Here is an 18,050-nt window from a genome sequence, read left to right as displayed (position 1 = left end):
CCCTGTGGCATTTTTCCTATCCATTCCTGACTGGAGAGGTAGAGGCATATGTATTAGTTCACCAATCATGCAGTGGAGCTCCTTGAACTTTTCTCCTATTGATGCCTTGGGTTTTAGCTTTTATATTTTTCAGAATCTCTGCTGCTTAGTGTGTGACTTTGAAACTTCATATTAGGTGTTAGTAAATTGTCTTCACAGGGCAGTTAGACAAAACAATTAATCTCTAGCTAGAGAATCAAGGACAACTGATACCCAAAAAGCATAAACAACGGTGAGGGAAAGGGGGCAAGTTAAGGGGCTGAGACTTCATAGCCTGTGGTTGGATAATTGACCCCAATATGCAGATGAACCAAAATTTATAAAAGTGTAAAAACTTGTGACTGGGATCCATCTCGGATTTGATTTGGGTGTAGCCTCGGCCAGGCTCTAGCACTGCCCAAAGTGAATCCTTTCTATATATACCTATTTTATTCCTTTTTCTCTGTCTAGTCTCTGTTCCAGGTTAGCCTTTCCAGGCAACACTATACGCAAATTAAGAAAAATAAGTACTGAAATACATTTTAATTGACAAAAAATATCTCTCTCCATCAACAGACTCAAGTGGAAACTATTGGTTCATAGGACCATAGTTACCTGCAGTTTTTGCTATGGGTGTGTTTCACAGTAGAACATACCCTGAGGTATACTCTGCCCTGGCAGAGAGCTTTTCAAAAAGTATAGCAGGAAATCTAGTCCACAGAGATATGTTCTCTCCTGGCAGAAAAGTGCTTCGAGCAATGTAGCAAATGCTGCCTCCCCAGACAAAATTATGATAACAATGGCATAGAGACAGATTTTGCTGGTTATAAATTGTCTGGAACAAGAGTTTTTAGCAGTCTGGAATGGCCTTAAAATGATACATTAACTAATATTGTTATACTGACTAAAGTGTTGAGCCTGGTTTGAAATTGCAGGAAAGCAATCTAAATTCATCATAAGAACAGCGTGACAAATTATCTCTGATATGTTTATTCTAGTTGTCACTTGAACTTAAATTAGGGATAGATTATTGACTGTCTTCTACTAAAACTCTGAGACAGTGGTATTCAGTGATTTCAGTAGTATCTCTGTGTGACAAAGTTGTAGCAAATGTAATTGGAAATATGCCAAGACGCATCAGAAGTCTGTCTTAAAAAATGTGGTCCTGTTTCAGACAGCAGTGGGACCATAGTGCTTTTGTTGACCAGCAGCAAAGCATGCATTGATGTTTTCCACACCACACCGCACTGTGCTCATCCCACAGTGTTCACTGCTGTAAAAGACTGATTGTATGTACTCACCCAAAACTGCAGATAGTTCCAACCACAAACAGTTGGACATGATCTCTAATAAATCTAAACCAATGTCCACCTCCTCCAATAAAGGATATAATATATAGATTTTCCGATGACCATTTAGATGTTACTTTGTTTATAAAATTACCATTGCAATCACCTATTGATTTGGAACCAAAATACTAGCTGGGATGCCTTGCTCTCTCTTGGAAATGTTGCAACCTTTTTATAGTACCTTATTTATTCAGTTGCTATTCTAAGACAGAAAAAATCGATCTCTTCATATCTCTTGAAAGAGACAATTTGATGTAGAAAACTCTCTCTCTCGCCAGATCAGATAGGTTGTGTTTTCAAGCAAAAGTTAAGCTTTTGCCAGCATAATAAATAAAAGGCTGATAATGTAATTTCAAGAAACTGTCTATTAAATTTTTAGTACCTCTTCTTGACCTTTAATTCTCTGTTGGTTGTCTTCTAGTATTTTCTTTGAATGGGCTAGATATCTAATCTGGTTTTGGTTCATGAAGCGTGCACAACCTTTAAAGGGAAACCTATATGAATTAGTCTTGTCTGGCCCAATGACTTTCATTTTAGATTTGCATATATCACCCAGCTTCTCTAATTCCTCTGTGAAATCAGCCAATAGCAAGATTTGAGCAGGAAAATGTGATTTCATTTTAAAGATGATTTTGCTATTATAAGATGTAGTTTTGTTTCATTGAGGAATGAAGACAGTTTCTACACCACTTGTGAAAGCGGATGCAGCCCATCTGTCTTGGAGAGGTTTGCCCTGGAAAGTACTGCCAATCAGACAGGGTGCTGAGGAGCTGGGAGCATGACTACCAGAAGAAAAGATGATTATTTTCCTCTGGGAAAATCAGCATCCCACAGCTCCTAGAAGGAGCTATCCTAGGAGGATACCATAGCATTATTTGGATTATTCAGTTATTTTTTTTTTATAAAAGTGTTTTATAAATAATCGGCAAATTTTTAATATGGTACCATGAGGTTAGTAGAAAAAAAAACTGCTTTCCAGAGCTTTGGTGAGTTGAAGTAAATGGGAGAACAGTAGCTTCTGCTATTATAGAACTCAGTACTTCCTAATGCCTATCTCAGGCACTCTACTTTGAGCTAACTGGTTACTGGGTAAGATTAAAGTCTGAGCTGATGTTATTTACATGTAGCAGATCTGTGGCATATTAAGGTTGCCATTTGATGCAGCAGGTATTCATACCCCTTTTTCTTATATTCATGGTCTGGGGTCATGTAAGAGGTGTTACCATTATCTCTCCAGGCTGGAATAGCAGGAACTGGTGAGGTGAGAGAGGCAGGCAGTGCCTGCAAGGGCAGCAGAACAGGGGTGAAATGTTCTCATTAACACTGTGTTCATTACCCTGCTGTGCCGGGGACCTGCACAGAAAACAACAACTCCTGCACCCAGAGAAGGAGCAACACACCAGTCTACTACAGTGTTATATTTCTTAAAGCTAATTACCTCTTAGTATTTTCATAACTCTCATTTTCTACTTTACAGCTGAAGTTCAAAGTGAAATTGAACGGATTTTTGAATTAGCCAGGACACTGCAGTTGGTAGTGCTTGATGCTGATACCATTAACCACCCAGCTCAACTGAGCAAAACCTCTCTGGCTCCCATTATAGTATACGTAAAGATTTCTTCTCCTAAGGTAAATATTTTACATACCTTCATGTTCTTTCAGGTTTTTTTGCTTTGGTTTTTTGGGGGATTTTTTGGAGACCTTAAATGCAGATAATCATGTCCTTATTTAGGTTCAGAGCTGTATGTTGTTGCTTCCCTTTGGATAGTAACGCATTAATAATTTAAAAAGTATCTGAGCTCTAGTTCTAACCAAAACCTATTTTGGAAAAGATGCTGTAGCTCCAATGAGCTTTTAAATTGGAATTGCACTTTTTAGTATCAATCACGTAAGTAGTGCTCATGGTTTGTTAAACCAAAATAATGTGGAAATGAATGAATGATTTTCACTGAGTGAGTATCACACTGATTGCTAAACTTGAACATCTCATAATATATTTTTTCACTGTGTGTAAAAAAAAAATGCACAGACCTTGTGAAGAGGCATTTGAAAGAGAAAAATGAATTTGTGGGAAGAGAACTCAGGAGATCAATTTGAAAAATTCAACTTAGAAACAAATGAAACCAAAAGCAGAAAAAAGGCAGGAGAGGAACTTTTTAGTGCTTGTAAAGGAAAGGAGATATTTAGATGTAAATGAAAACTAGCACATCCTGGATGAGGGAACATGGGAAATGGTCTTGAAGCCAGCAAATGAAGAATTTGCTCTGCTCATGTGAGCAGTTTCAAATTTTAATGTTTTAAGTGGTTATATGTGTATATTAAGTCTGAGTCTGCTCACTTTTTTTCATGTCTCATGTTTCACAGGTTTTACAGAGGTTGATAAAATCTCGAGGGAAATCTCAGGCCAAACACCTTAATGTTCAGATGGTGGCAGCTGATAAACTGGCACAGTGTCCTCCTGTGAGTTACTGTTAATTTATGTCTTGTCTCTGAAAGGTGCCTTTCGTTTCAAGCCTGAAGTTTATTACATAATTTTCAGGAATGTTTGCCCTCTTCTGGCCATATTTAACTATTGCCTTTTGCAGAACACCTCCTGAGGTATCAGGGCTCCGCACTAGGGTGCAGGGGAAAAAGAGTCCTGTCACAATCAGTTCTTAGGATGCACTCCATGCTTCAGTAAACTGAACATTTGTTTTACTTGATAAATTTTAGGAGATTATCGGTCTAAAACTGAACTCTCTCAGTGAGTGTGCTTTATCTCTGGTAGTTTAGAGTAAAGCCAGTGGTTTGAGTAGCTTCCTCTGGGACATCTGTCAGCCCAGCCCACTGCTGCTGATGTTCTTGGTCAGGGTTTTGGCAAAGAGCTGAGTTGTACTGGGTAGCTGACAGCGCTGCAGTTCTTCAGATGTGCACTGAAGCAAATTCTCTCAATTTCCACCTATAAAGTGATGACACCCCAACTGTGTTTTGAACCTGGCATGCATTTCTGCCTGCATATTCAGCTGTCAAGACTATGAGTAAGAAACCAGAAGATGGGAGTACAGTTCAGTTGCAGATATAATTTGCCACACTTACGGAGCTGAGTGAAGGGAATGTCTTCATCATTTAAGTTTAGGCATCTCAGTTAAGCAATGCTCAGGTCCCCAGAAAATCAATGAAGAATGCTGGAGACCTGCATAGGCCCTCAAAGCTGCTTTCTGCTCCCTGACCAGGGCAGAAATGAATGAAAATTACCTCCTAACTTTGGAAGACTAAAACTAGACTGTGTGACTAACGTCTTACCTAATGTTTATATGACACTTGGAAACTGAATGATCTCTATTCTTACTGTTGTTAGTTATTGGTCTTAGCTTGCCTTAGTTTTCTTATAGTTATTCTACAGGGGGATTGTATCCCTTTCTTGCCATTTCATTTTATTCAATAGTTAATTCTTCAATATTTTTCTGCTCTTTCTGTAAAAAATCTGTTCAAGCTGCTTCTTCCCTTTCTTCTTTGACTGTTTGTGTATTACTATGTGGAAGTCACAAGGCCTTGCTTTAGCAAGTATAACATTAGTGCTAGTTATGATTACGGTCTTTTGTATCAACTGCATTCAGAAAAACAAATGCAGAAAAAAAAGGGGTAAAATATCTTAATGGAAGTATTAAAACTGTGGTTAATTTTTGATGAATGGAAAGTATGATCAATGTTACTAGCTGATCTCCCTTTATCTGGTGATTATTCTCACTAAAACCTTTCCTTTATCAGGAAATGTTCGATGTAATTCTTGATGAGAACCAGCTTGAAGATGCTTGTGAGCACCTTGCTGACTATCTGGAAGCCTACTGGAAGGCCACACATCCACCTAGCAGCAATCCTCCTAACCAGCTTCTCACTCGCACACTTGCAACAGCCACTCTTCCTATTAGCCCAGGTCCAAATATTAATTTACAGGTACAGTTTTTATGCCATCTCTTCTTTTTCTTCTGTCAACTTCTCCTTCCAAAGCACAGAGTTAGGCTGATACTAGAATATGCTGAATATGTTTTCCTGTTGTTCATAGAGTAAAAGCTTTTTCAGTAGATATTCACCCATTTTCACTGTAAAAGGCATGTTACTGTTATTGGTATTGTATTCATAGTAACATGTGTTTGTGTGTTGACTAGGGGGCTGGTTTTGATTCCAAGGACTAAGCTGGCCTGACTGAAAACATATGTTGATGTGAAATGGAATACTTCAGGTTTTATTGTGCCCAGGACACCGCTGTGCCAGTAATATGTGTACCAGCCACAAGCATTTTTATAGCTGGCCATGTGTAATCCAGTCAGAGAAATCAAACTAGACTAAAACTATGCACATTCCAGCCTCTGGTAACTTTCTGACTGATGGGCACACTATTGCTAATAGGCAAATCCCAGCCCCAGAGGCCCTGCATGACAGCCTGGGTTCTGTACAGGACAGATTTACAAATGTTGGAGGGAAGTCTGTTCCAATCTTTCCACAGGCTGTAAAGTTGCAGAGGTTGAGGATGACTGTATTAGTAAAGACTCAAGGTCAAAGTGGCTCTTCCAGTGTTCCCTTTGTTCTTTCATTCATTGGCCATTGCTGTGAGAAGTACAGACTTCCTTCAAGCCAAACTCTTACGTCAAATCCAAGTCCTGCTGCACTGCACATTGTGCTGAAAGACCTTGAGAGAGGCTCTATGTTCTGAGCAGTGAGAACACTGTCCTGTGAGCTGGGAAAAGCAGGCTTTATTTCTGCCTCTGCACTGATGTGCCTGTTGATGTGGGCATATTATGTCCCCTCTATTCTCTTTGACTTTTGGTCTGTATAATTTTATTGAGATGTTCAGCATAAGGAGATGTTTTCCTTTGGATATGTGTTGCATGATATGAAATGAAGTGTTTAAACTACTTCACCACTTCATTCTAAGCATTGAGTGACTCCTTGAGGCTGAGAAGTTCACAGAGGGGGATAAAATATATCTGTCCCAGAACAAATAAAGGCTTACTACATCTAAATTTCTACCTAAGTTCAATATATGCCCATAAATTACATACATATGCAAATTAAAATTCACAACTTTGGCTAAGAAAAATACCTCCTTTTGGAAAATCTAAGGAAAAAAATTGTATCTGTACCCAAATTAAAATGAAAAAAAAATTGCGCTCATTTTTTATGGTTTTGCAAAACAACTTTTTGTGTCAAATAATTTATTTCTCATTAGAAAACCACAGACTTGACAAGTTTGTTCTTTAACAAGAAAAATTTCTTTAGCCATCTTGGAGGGTGAATCTCCTTCTCTTGCTTTCAGACACAGTTGCAGGAAAAGAGACTGTAAGCTATAGCTTATTTCTGCCTTTTTTTCTGTCCTCAGAGCTGAAACACCTTGAAAAAAATGTGAGCTGGAAGAATTTCTGAGTATGAAATTCAGTATTGTTGTGTGCAGCTTTGCTAGATAAACTTTCTCTGCTTTGTAAACTTCTAAATTATTTTGCTCAAGTTTTTTTATGCTTTTTGGGTGTGGATTTATAGCTCACATACTCATTGTATTAACCACATTCTCTGGAGGAACTATGCAGTGTTTTAATAACACTTTTCTGAATGCTGTGCTGTCTCCTTACAAACTAACAGCTTTTTATTTTAAGGACTAAAAATGATGGTGTATTTTCAGTTTCACAGTTTGTAGGTCTACTAATACAGAAGGATGAATCAACAGGAGTCCCTTATGGAACATAAAACTTTTCTATTCCTTTGGTATCGTTTTCCCATGATGAATCTTCAGCTGATGTCTCAAACCTGAGCTTGTCATTGCCTTTGCACAGAGTGGGTCTATTATTTAATGATGGTGGCTGAACCCATTCTTTCAACAGTGTTAAGACCCTGTTTTTAGAGAATTTAAAATCTATGCCTGTGCCGTTTTTCTGGACTGCTCTGCAGGAAAAAGCCACCAGTTGTTTGGTCTGGGGGAGCCATGTGCGCACTGCGGAGCATTGGAGTCATCCTCCCCAGGGGCAAATGCAGTGCCCCTTTGCCATGAAACATATTTTGGGTTTGTGGTTTTTAAGTCCCCAGTGTACATTGTAAGGAGGGATTTGTGTTGCCAGCTGCCAGAGGGGCATTTTTACAGCATGAAGCTGCCTGTGTGCATTGCATGGCACGAGGTGCTTGAAGGCGTGAGGCCTCCTGGGACGGTTTGAAATGAAATAAGAAAAGACCTTACACCTTGTGTCTGTCTGAGGGAGAGCTTTGGAACAAACTTGTATGGAAATAGTTGGCTAACTCCAAAAGGACAGGAGCAACCTCGCACACACATGGTGCAGGGAAACAGGGACCACTGGAAATAAGGAGCAAGGCAAATTCACTCTGGACAAAAGCTACTCTCACCTCTTTCAACACTGTTTAAACTTCTTTCCAAGAACCCCTACTTCTTTGAAAACACAAGCTGAATACTGAAATAGGATTATCTCAGACTTTCTCTATTTTAGACAAAAAGCCTTATTAAATTGGGCCATAAAAATTCTGCACTGAAGAATCTATTCCAAATCAGAGCCTGAATTTGGTTATGAACCAAAAAGCGGGACTCCAATGCAGATTCAGTCATTACCTGTTCAGTGTCGCTGTGATATTTAATGAAAATTACTGTCTGTGAATTTGCCCATAAATCCCAACAGCCCTAACACTACAGTAATTTCACAATTACAAGCCGCACCGATTATAAGCCGCACTTTCGTTTGCAGTGAGGATCCGCGTGCAACTTTCACAAAGTGGCCAATTAGTAACAGAATCGCGGGAACGTGGGGTTTACTGGTTCGGGGCCATGTGGGCTCGGCCTGGCCTCCCCGCCACCACCACGGAGCTGCCCTGACCCAGCACAGCTCCCCCCTCCTCTGCTGGCCCCGCTTCCCCACGGCCGCCGGGGGCAACCCTGGCCCTGCTCGGGGCCACGCAGGCTCGGTCCGGCTCGGGGCTGCTGCGTGCTCGCATTTCCAGTTGGAAAATTTCTGAACATTGTTCATATATGAGCCGCTGCGGAATACAAGCCTCACTTCTGGGTACGGAGCAAAACTTTAGTCAAAATGGTGCGGCTTATAATCATGATATTACTGTATTCTGAAATTGCAGGTATTAGTTCTAAATTTATTCATTGTGTTCCTTGACATGTGCTCATCATAGCACAGAAGATACATTCTGACCTCATAAAAGTAGCGGTTTCCAATGCAGGTTCAAATTTTGCATTTGTTCTCAAACCACAGCAATGACAGATTTTATTAGTCATGACGATGTATAGGTACCTGCATTTGACCACGTGAGAATTATAGGGTTTCACATGTATACCATGTTAATGTGCCTTAAAACCAGTCATGGTGATGAACTGATAAAAGTAGTGTTTACACATGCAAAGCAGGCACTGCTTTGAGCTCTTTTGCTTTTCACTTAATTTCATTTACAATTCACCTCTGTTGAGTCATTTCATTTCACCTTGAATAGATCTATTCATGTTTACAATTGTTATATTCCTTTCTGGCAAATCAGAATCATCTTGAGAATTGCAAAAGCAAGAACAAATAAGAAATTCGACTGCTATTCCTGTTACTTTGTTCCCATCTATACCGTTTGTTTCAAATTAGAAATGCAGCTCATCTCTCAGAAATTTACATAACAAAATGTTATCTTAGAAAATTAAGATTTATCAAATTTACCCAATTGCTGATTTGAAATATGCTGCATTTATAAGTTTCTGATTAAATACAGATTATTTTCCTTTCCAATTTCCTGTAATTTTACTTTTTGGGTTGCTAGGAAACCCACCTGCCAGGATCTGTGGCTGAAGGACAAAATTTCCTCCTTCCCCTAGCTCTTTTTCACAAAATAGAAAGACAGAAAGAAGATACATCCATGAGCTGCCCTGGGGGCAATCCTTATTTTTAGACAACTCTGAGCATAGAAGCACAAACTTAAGACTAACTTTGGTATTCAGAACAGTCTCACAAACAAATGCCTGTATAACTCTGGTAAAATCTACTTTAATTTTGTGGCAGCAGAAATGATTTTGTCTTGACATTCTTCACCTCATGTGAGAATTATAATTCAATTTCAATATTAACAATTAAAGTTTTGCAATTAAGCCTGAAAAGTCCTTAGCTGTGGTTTGGCAATAAAAGCAGGTTAATGTAATGAAACCCCCAAATGAAGTAAATAATGCCACTTGTTCATTTTGCAGTGATTTCAAAGCATTTATGCGGGTGAAGAGTAGGTTTATTACCTGGTAATTTTTATTTCGGTCTTTTAATAGCAGTGGTGTGCTAGGAAATTTTGTATGTGATAATATCACTCTCCTCCTGTTTTTCTTGGCAATGGGCTGTATTCTCAAGCTCTTAAAATTTTAAGATCAGTGTTTAGTTTTTCATTACCAAGAAGAAATGAAAATATTGCTGAGAAAACAGAAAGTCAGTGATACTATTAGTATCATAATACAAACTTTATTCATACCAGAATCAATTGCATTTTTTTTCCTTAAAAAAAAGTTATTCTGTGAGAGCCAAAGTTTTGTACTTTGGTTCTTTGCTGGAATCCACCTCTGCAGCCCTCTTAAATCACCTTCCTATAGTGGCTGTTTCCAGACACGCATCTGTAAACTCTCAACTGAGATATGCCCTCTCCTGGCATGATATCTCCTCTCAATTTTTCTGCCGTTTGTGCTGTTTCTGCATGCTCTCATTTTCTTTGGAGGGTGGTGGCAATTCTTGCTAACTGGAGTAGTCAGAAACATCACTAGAAATGAGAAAGTGCCACAGAATAACCCAAGTGCCACCCTATATTCTGATGAAAATAAAAAGAATTGTTTGTATTATAATACTGAATTTTCAGTAAAAGTTGAATACTAATGGTTTCTTTCCTAGTTTAGATTCAAAGTGGATTGTTTTGTACTTAAAATTTTATTGGTTTCATGGTACTTTCTAGTTGAATTCGGTATTGGGGAAGTTTTTCAATGTGTACCTCATGACCTTACTGCTGGTTCTGGTAGCAGGGATCTCAAGGAGACCAGAGGAATGACCATTCGGTCCCTGAGCGCAGTGGTTCCCACATTGAAGAGGAAGCACGGGTCGAGCCCATTAAGAAATCCCAGCACCGCTCTTCCTCCAGCCAACACCACAACCATCGCAGTGGTGTCAGAGGCCTTCACAGGCAAGAAACTTTTGACTCAGAAACACAAGACAGCAGAGATTCAGCTTATGTAGAGCCAAAGGAGGACTACTCACATGAGCATGGTGACCACTATGATTCTCACAGGGATCATAATCACAGAGACGAGTCCCACGGGATCAGTGAACACAGACACAGAGAATCCCGGCATCGCTCAAAGGAGAGGGACCGCGAACAGGACCACAATGAATGCAACAAGCAGCGCAGTCGTCATAAATCAAGGGACCAATATTGTGACAAGGATGGGGAAGTGATATCGAAAAAACGTAACGATGCAGGAGAGTGGAACAGGGATGTTTACATCCGTCAGTAACTCTTGCCTCTGGCAGTCTTGTGTTTCTTTGAAGTCTTGTAACAATGCCCCTTGAAAATATCTTGGGTTCTTCTTTGCAGAACATATGGTATCCTTCTGTATGCTGATTTGTATTGCTGTTGCTTGCATAGCAATAGCATGAAATAGATTATTCATATACTTTTTTTTGGTTAGTGCTATATGAATTAGTGTAGTACAACTGAAGAGTTCCTGATGTTGTACTATGACGATTTTCAAGCTGTTTTTGGTAGCTGCCACTTGAACAATATCTGTTGCCATCAAGGTGTTGTTAGTGTTTTTTAAAAAAAAGGTACATTTGATGTTTAATAACTTCCCATGTATTCAGCAAGCCAGGATCAGCACATAAAAAAATCTAAAACTTTTTGTCTGCTCTGATTTTTAATTTGTATGCACTTGATTTGCATATTGATTTAAGCACCACTCTGTTGCTTGTACCTCTGGTGGTCTCCGTATGAAGACAGAATTCAGTCTTGCCTTACACACAGGGGATCATGGAGTCAAAATCTATTTTCTATGTACTGGTACTGTGTACTGTATATACAGTTTATAAATGTTATTTCTGCAGACACCTTCTTACTATATAAGTTTGATCACACTGTTTTAGAGTCCTAATGCCAAGTCAGCAGATTTGCTTTTGAATTACTGGCAACTGGAACTAGCCTCACTTAGGAAATCTGTAACAGTGTTCAATCTAAATATTTTTTCTTCTGTAGCAGAAAGCTTATACTTATTGTAAATATGGATGAGTGCTTGAGATAAAGGGTAATTCTTACATGATATGCTGTCCTTGCAAACCAAATTTTGCATTTTACAATTATGATAAAGATAATGAACTTACCACTATAAATTATTCTTCTCTGTTCAGGTTATAATATTGCAATGGGCACAGCTTAATTTTTGTTCTACTGTCAGTAAACAGAGCACACATGTTGGAGGTGTGTATGTGAGTGGGTGGGTGGTGGGTTGGCATTTGTGTGCGTGTGCACGTTAGGCAGCAAACTGTGAGAATCTACTGAAGAAAACAAAGGTTACTCAAAAGCCCAACCAGTCTATTTCTACATTCTGTCTCTTAATTTAAAAACCCAAATTGCATTCAGGGAATATGAGGGAATTTACTGACCCAGGTAATTGGGAAAGCATAAATCTGCTGGCTCTTTGTTGAGACTTCAGGAGAGTAAAATCAGGCAAATGTTACTGTGAGTTTCACTGGAAATGTAAAATCTTTGTGTTTTAGAGTATTTGTTTTAGTAAGAAAAGTTTACACAGCTTGTGGAGAGTTATTTTGTTGGAAAAATAAATTTTTGTAGCTTCTCCACTTCTTCTACACTTGCCAATTCTCTGCATTCCCACTCTGCAGCCAGCTCACTGCTTTTCCTTCACCAAAGCTGTTGTGCTGCTGATGAGAGCATAGAAAAAATGACTGTGACTCTAAAAGGAGCTTTCTAGGGAAAATGCATTGAAATCAAAGGGAGTGAACACAGTTTGTTTTGCACTGAACATCTGTTGCACTGGTAAGTGGGGGGAAATTCACTATTATTTTTTGACTCCAGGTTCCATACCCTTGCCTAGTGTAAAAGCTGTTCTGCATCACATGTAGTCTTTGTAGTACTTGTATGAATGAAATACTTTTTGTATTTCCCTGTAAATAGCACATTATATAAAGACTGTAGTGTGATAATGATTAGTTCAGCTGGGAGTTCTTTTTATTTATTATTTTGATTATGGGAATATCAGCATTGCCTGATTTTAAATATCATTTTAGTGAAATGGATAAGATATATGGCAGGTGCATGCTTTCTCAGCATCCTAGCCCAGCATCCAAGAAACTCCCTTAAACATTCTCTGCCCTTCCTCTCCTACCCCTCTCCCTGATGCTTTATAAGCATTTTTACACCAACTAAGAGTGGGAAATTCTGCTGTCAGTTTTCTGGCCATTCCTCCCAGTGCTGCTGACTGTTGTGGTTATTAAAGGGTAGGTTTTAGCTCAAAGCATGAACTGTGGGGAACACAAGAAAAAAGGTTATTTTTCTAGAAATAAAATTTTCATTTTTCTAAACATCCCTAAATGTCTGTAGAGAAAGGAGGAGTAGGTAAGTAGATCTGTTGTATTACTAAATGGATATAGAAGAGTACATGAACTGGTTTTAATACAAGAGAATTTTCAGGGTATCTGTAAAAAATTTTATTAAAAGACTGTTGTTTGAATCATATCAGATCACATGTAAGTGGGAAGAAAGTGGTATTGTCTTGCTCTGCATAGACTGGCTTGAGCTAATTTACCAGCTGCAGTAAATGGTGTTGCTCACTGCAACTCATGGCAGTTATGTCTTCTAAGAAGTGATTCCACTTCAATACCTTGAATATTCTGGGATTTTTTGGGGGGGGTTGGTTGACTGGTTTTTGGGGTTTTTTTGCTTTTGTTTGTTTGGGTTTTTTTTGACTTTTGCTCCAGAGAGTGTTTATTTTTCAGCTTTCTTAAAGTATTTTTAAAGGAATATTTGGCAGAATTTCAAAGCACTGAGTAGTATATGAAAACTATGGCATAGGTAGCTGTGTATAGACAAATAAATGAGAAAATAAAGAACATAGACCAAGCTCTAGTATTTAAGTATGGCCTATATATTGATTCATGGAGTACAAACATCACCAAAAAAAAAGACTAATCAAAATCCAACTGGTCATAGAATCGTGTTTTATATAGTGCTGCTATTTCTGTATAGACAACATACTAACAAACACGTGTATTTCTTAGGCAGACTCACTGAACAGGTTATATTAGCCTTGCTGAGATACTTTTTTTCAGTTTCTGTTTAAAGAGTGACAAATCATTTGTAATGTGAGCTTGTATTACATATATTGCACAATACCACCTGCCTGCTGAGCACTACTTTGAAAAGCACTTTAACAGAGTTATGTCAATAAGAAGCTTTAAAATACTCCAAATGGAGGACATATCAAAGATTATTGTGATGAAATGTCTTTGCAAGGTTTTGCCAATAGAAAGTTTAGTATTATTGGTTGCATTAGGATAATAATGAGTTCATATTTCTGTATCTGCTTTCAGGGATTTTGAATCTGAGAAATGGTAGAGGTCCCAGTGATCTCCAGAGTCTTATGGATGTGTGTCGTACAAGCAATCTGTAAAATTTCCATTCAAATGAACTAAAAAGATAATGAAACTAGTGAAATTGAAGGAAAAGGAGGAAGATAAAATAGTTAAGTGATATGTAAGTCTGGGCAGCTCAACTCTGTATTTTTCTACAGAATTTTGGTATATGGAAGGAATGGGATGCATTTCAAATCTGCATGTATACGTTAGATGTTAACCTTATTTTTATGTGTTTTTTCAAATGCCTAGACATCAGTGCTGAGTACCCTTAGTCTATCCTTTACCAGTTGTCTGTGTCACACAGATGTCAAGAAAGAAAGAATTCTCTTCCAGAGGGACTGGAAGGAGGTGACAGTAAAAGCCTCCAGACCTGCTGCAGGACAGGACAGTGGGGAGGAATAAGCAAACAGGTTTGTGCACAAAGGCAGCATCAGTACAAGTTATAAGCTGAAAAAAACCCTAATTTTACTAAATCAATGCATAAATTTCTGCCTAGAATTTAAAGAATTCTTCTAGAATACTCATGAATTCATATTCTGTGTCTGGCATCAGGAGTTCAGAATTTGAAGAGAGTTCCATAGTTTTTGCTTCTCAAGGAATAGAATAGATAGTTTCTCCTAAGGCTCTGGACCTATTTAAGATCAGTGGAGTTAAGTTTCAGTGGAGCACCTCTTTTCACAGGAATCTGTGTACTTCTAGTCTATAGCCCTTATTATAAATGGAGGATAAGGAAATGAAATTCCATTCACTGAGCCCTGAATAAAGGGAGAGGCCCATCTTTACTTTTCCCTGCATACCTAGTTACTCAAACACACTGCCCCTTAGTACTATGACTTTTCTGAATCTGTTAGTAATTATAATTTTTAAGCTCTGCTGGTTTGTAAAGTCATGCTCACATTCTGTGACACCTGCAAAGATTTTAATGGGGTCCATTATCATTCCATAAACTGGAATGAAGTGAGTGGTCTAACTGCTTTCAATCAATGTCTGTTCAAAGGAAGAGAGCTGGTGTACGGCACCTCCTGTGTTTGTGAGTTACTAAAGCCTCTTCAAAATTTATTTTGATTTGTGGTTACATTTGACCTCTGATTGCTTTAAAACATCAGGTTGAAAGCTGTTTTCCAAATGTTTTTGACTTCTATTCCATCCATAAAAATCAAGCACATTGCAAAAAACTTGATCACAAAGTCTAAACAGAGAAATTATTTTTCAGAGTGTAATATAACATTTCTGGTGTACATTTACTTATATTTATTACTTTATTGCAGATCTTTCACCAAAATCTTAGTTCTTCTATGATCTGTAAAATATGTGGGTGCCATTTTTACTGTGAATGTTTTTAATCAAATCTTATTCAATCAATTTTATTGCTTGGCAATTTGTCTGTAATTTATTTCCCCACTTTTATATAACAAACTATTACATATGAGCTTACAGTAGTTTTATAGACAGTTTCTTTTTATAACTTACCACCCTAGAAATGTATTCCTACGCAGCCCCAGAAAAGGTTTATATCAGATATAATAGAGATTAAGCAGGTTCTTCTAACTCATCCATATTCTCATTTCTTACTTTATTCTTGCCACTTTTATCTATCATGCATACCTACTCTGCAATTAATTCTAGCAGTACAAAATTGGATTTTCTCTTAAACATTTCATTAATGAACAATCAAACACAAAAACAAGGTTCTTTATATTTTAAACTACCCACTCTAAAGTCACTCCTTGATTGATCACCTTCACCAGCCCATTCCTTAAAAAGCATATGCCTTCCTGTGACCCAAAAAACTGGTGCATTCCATGACACTAAAACTAGAAAAAGCTGTATCATAATTTCATAATATATGAGGCTGCCTATTTTAGTATCTTTATACTGACCAAGATAGATAGTTAGATTTGGCACTATTACTAATCACTATTTCTGCAAATAGAGAAAACTACTTTTCAGACTTTCTTAAGGACAGAATCTGACTGCATGCCTAATCTATCTATTTTGTAGGTTTAATCTTTCATTATAATGACAATAATTTTTAAATTTAATATATAAACATCATACATATTAAAAATATATATAAATATATTCCATTGTGCTTCAGCATCAACTGGTGAAGCACAATGATTCAGTATATAAAGATTATCAGGAAAGTGATCATATGTTTAAAACATATATACACCATCCATCAGAACTGTGTCAATGAGAGAGTATTCCTACTACTTCTAGATAAAAGTCACAGTAAGATTGGAAAAGAATAAAAAAGGGCATCCATCCAACTTTAGTCATCTAACTCAGCCACACCTGTAGAGAAAGGATGCTGACTCCTGGAGCATCTAATTGAGTTTCTGTTCTTCCTGATGGAGAAGTCACTCCCCCATTACCAACAGAGGCAAGGCCCTCAGGAAAACTGCTGAGGCCAATCCCTTCAATACGCTGAGTGCTCCTCTAAGGCTAGCAGTCCAATTTAGCAGAACAACCCTAACAGCTGAAGTTCATGTATCAGTAATTTTTTTCAGGTCTGCTCTGCAATTACACTGGAATTAACTACAAGTAAAGTTACATTTTCTTCCCACCCCTAAGACACTCCTATAAAGAGGTCACCTCCTTAAAAAGCCTATAATCCAAAACTAAAGAAAGTGTGAGAAATCTCAACATATATTCCTCAAAATTCAGCAATCCTAATTCTTTCAAATTCAGCATTGCACAAATCCTGTTACTGAAACTGGAGGTAAAGTTCCTTACTTCACATGAATATACAAACTTCAGTATAAAGTATATGTGTGCTGATTAATGTTTACAAAATTTCTATGTTCTGCAAAAAAGAAAATACTTTTTTACTAGCACTGAGTTAAATATTTCAACACATTCTTACAATAAAAGATTAATCCCTCTTGTTCCCAGGTAATTATTTTCACCATAGACTAGAAAGATTATAGCATTAACTTTCATGACTCTAAACAGGATATCTCTCATACTACTGATGAAACAAAATTACTTTAAATCTTCTTTAGACATGTGTTTAATGGCAAGGAATGACCAACAGAAGTAGAGAAGTAGTAGACAATTCCATTTTCCTATCCTGCTAGGATAGGCCTTACACAGGATGTACTAGTCAACCTTGGCAGGACACAGGAAACATTTGGGTTCTATTCAAGAGCAGTAGAAAACATACAGTATCAAAACATTTAGGGAAAATATAAATAAACTAACCAGACTACCAAGAAAAATAATTGTATAGGTTTGTTTTGATTGCGAGCAAATACAAAAAGCTCTTCTGACAGTAGAAAGACAGATGATAAAAGAACTATTGCTCTTTTTAATCCAACCAAATAGTTATGTGTGAAAAGACAGATATTTTTCAGAAAATGCTTTTTAAAACTGGAAATTGATGAGTGAGAGGAAAACACCAAACATACACAGATGTCAGTTTCTGTTTTTCCATTGTCCTCAGCTTTCCTTCTAATTTTAGTGCTGTTGTCAGTTCCAGCAGGACTGAGAATACTGTTCAAACTGGAACTGAAGAAGAATTTTCAAATACATCTAACATCTTTAAGACATTTAGATTATTTAAACTTTGAGCAATGTACTAAGGCAGTTTTCATTAGCATGCTTCCCCAGTTTCAGTTTTCATACGATTTTAGCTGGTGATGCTTTCTAACCAATAAAGAGTTAATATCCTTAGTTGTTTGAAAGGTGATTTGCAACATTTCAGATGGTATTATGCATTGTTTTCTGTCTTTTGATATATTCATAATATTTTGATATAATCATAACTGTAGCCCCTTCTGTTACAAATGTTTGATTTTAAAACTGTCACTTGTCAGCCAGTCCAACAGGCTATTTCAGAACCAATACAGTTTATGCATGGAAGTTTGATGTTGAAACAGTATTTATTTACATTCCCAGAGTGAGATGGTTTAATATATTCATGCTGCTATAAAAGACATGCTACAAAGCCTAATCGTATTTTGTGTATATACTATGTGTACAGAGAATCTTGCTTGTATTAAAATAAAAGAGAAATGAGGTTCTAAGTATCAATTTATAAAACAGTTCT

General features: G+C 37.5%; 1 protein-coding gene across 16 annotated transcripts in view; it reads left to right on the top strand.

Annotated features, from left to right (window-relative positions):
• Window positions 1-18,030, top strand: part of CACNB2 (calcium voltage-gated channel auxiliary subunit beta 2) — a 261,106-nt gene extending 243,076 nt beyond the window's left edge. For 9 of the 16 annotated variants that reach the window (XM_033067159.2, XM_033067193.2, XM_033067176.2 and 6 more), the window contains 4 exons: window positions 2,845-2,996; window positions 3,732-3,827; window positions 5,115-5,300; window positions 10,375-18,030. In XM_033067159.2, the coding sequence (XP_032923050.1) occupies window positions 2,845-2,996; window positions 3,732-3,827; window positions 5,115-5,300; window positions 10,375-10,866 (926 nt within the window). In that variant the 3' untranslated portion in view covers window positions 10,867-18,030. Of the gene's footprint in view, window positions 1-2,844; window positions 2,997-3,731; window positions 3,828-5,114; window positions 5,301-6,723; window positions 6,768-10,374 lie in introns of all 16 variants that reach the window. The other 7 variants (XM_033067168.2, XM_033067219.2, XM_033067186.2 and 4 more) reach the window with 4 other exon arrangements.
• The last annotated feature ends 20 nt before the right edge of the window (window positions 18,031-18,050 follow it).

This window comes from Catharus ustulatus, chromosome 1 (genome assembly GCF_009819885.2).
Source record: "Catharus ustulatus isolate bCatUst1 chromosome 1, bCatUst1.pri.v2, whole genome shotgun sequence".
NCBI lineage: Eukaryota > Metazoa > Chordata > Aves > Passeriformes > Turdidae > Catharus > Catharus ustulatus.
Note: the sequence above shows the minus strand (reverse complement) of the source record. Positions and strands in the feature narration are given on the sequence as shown.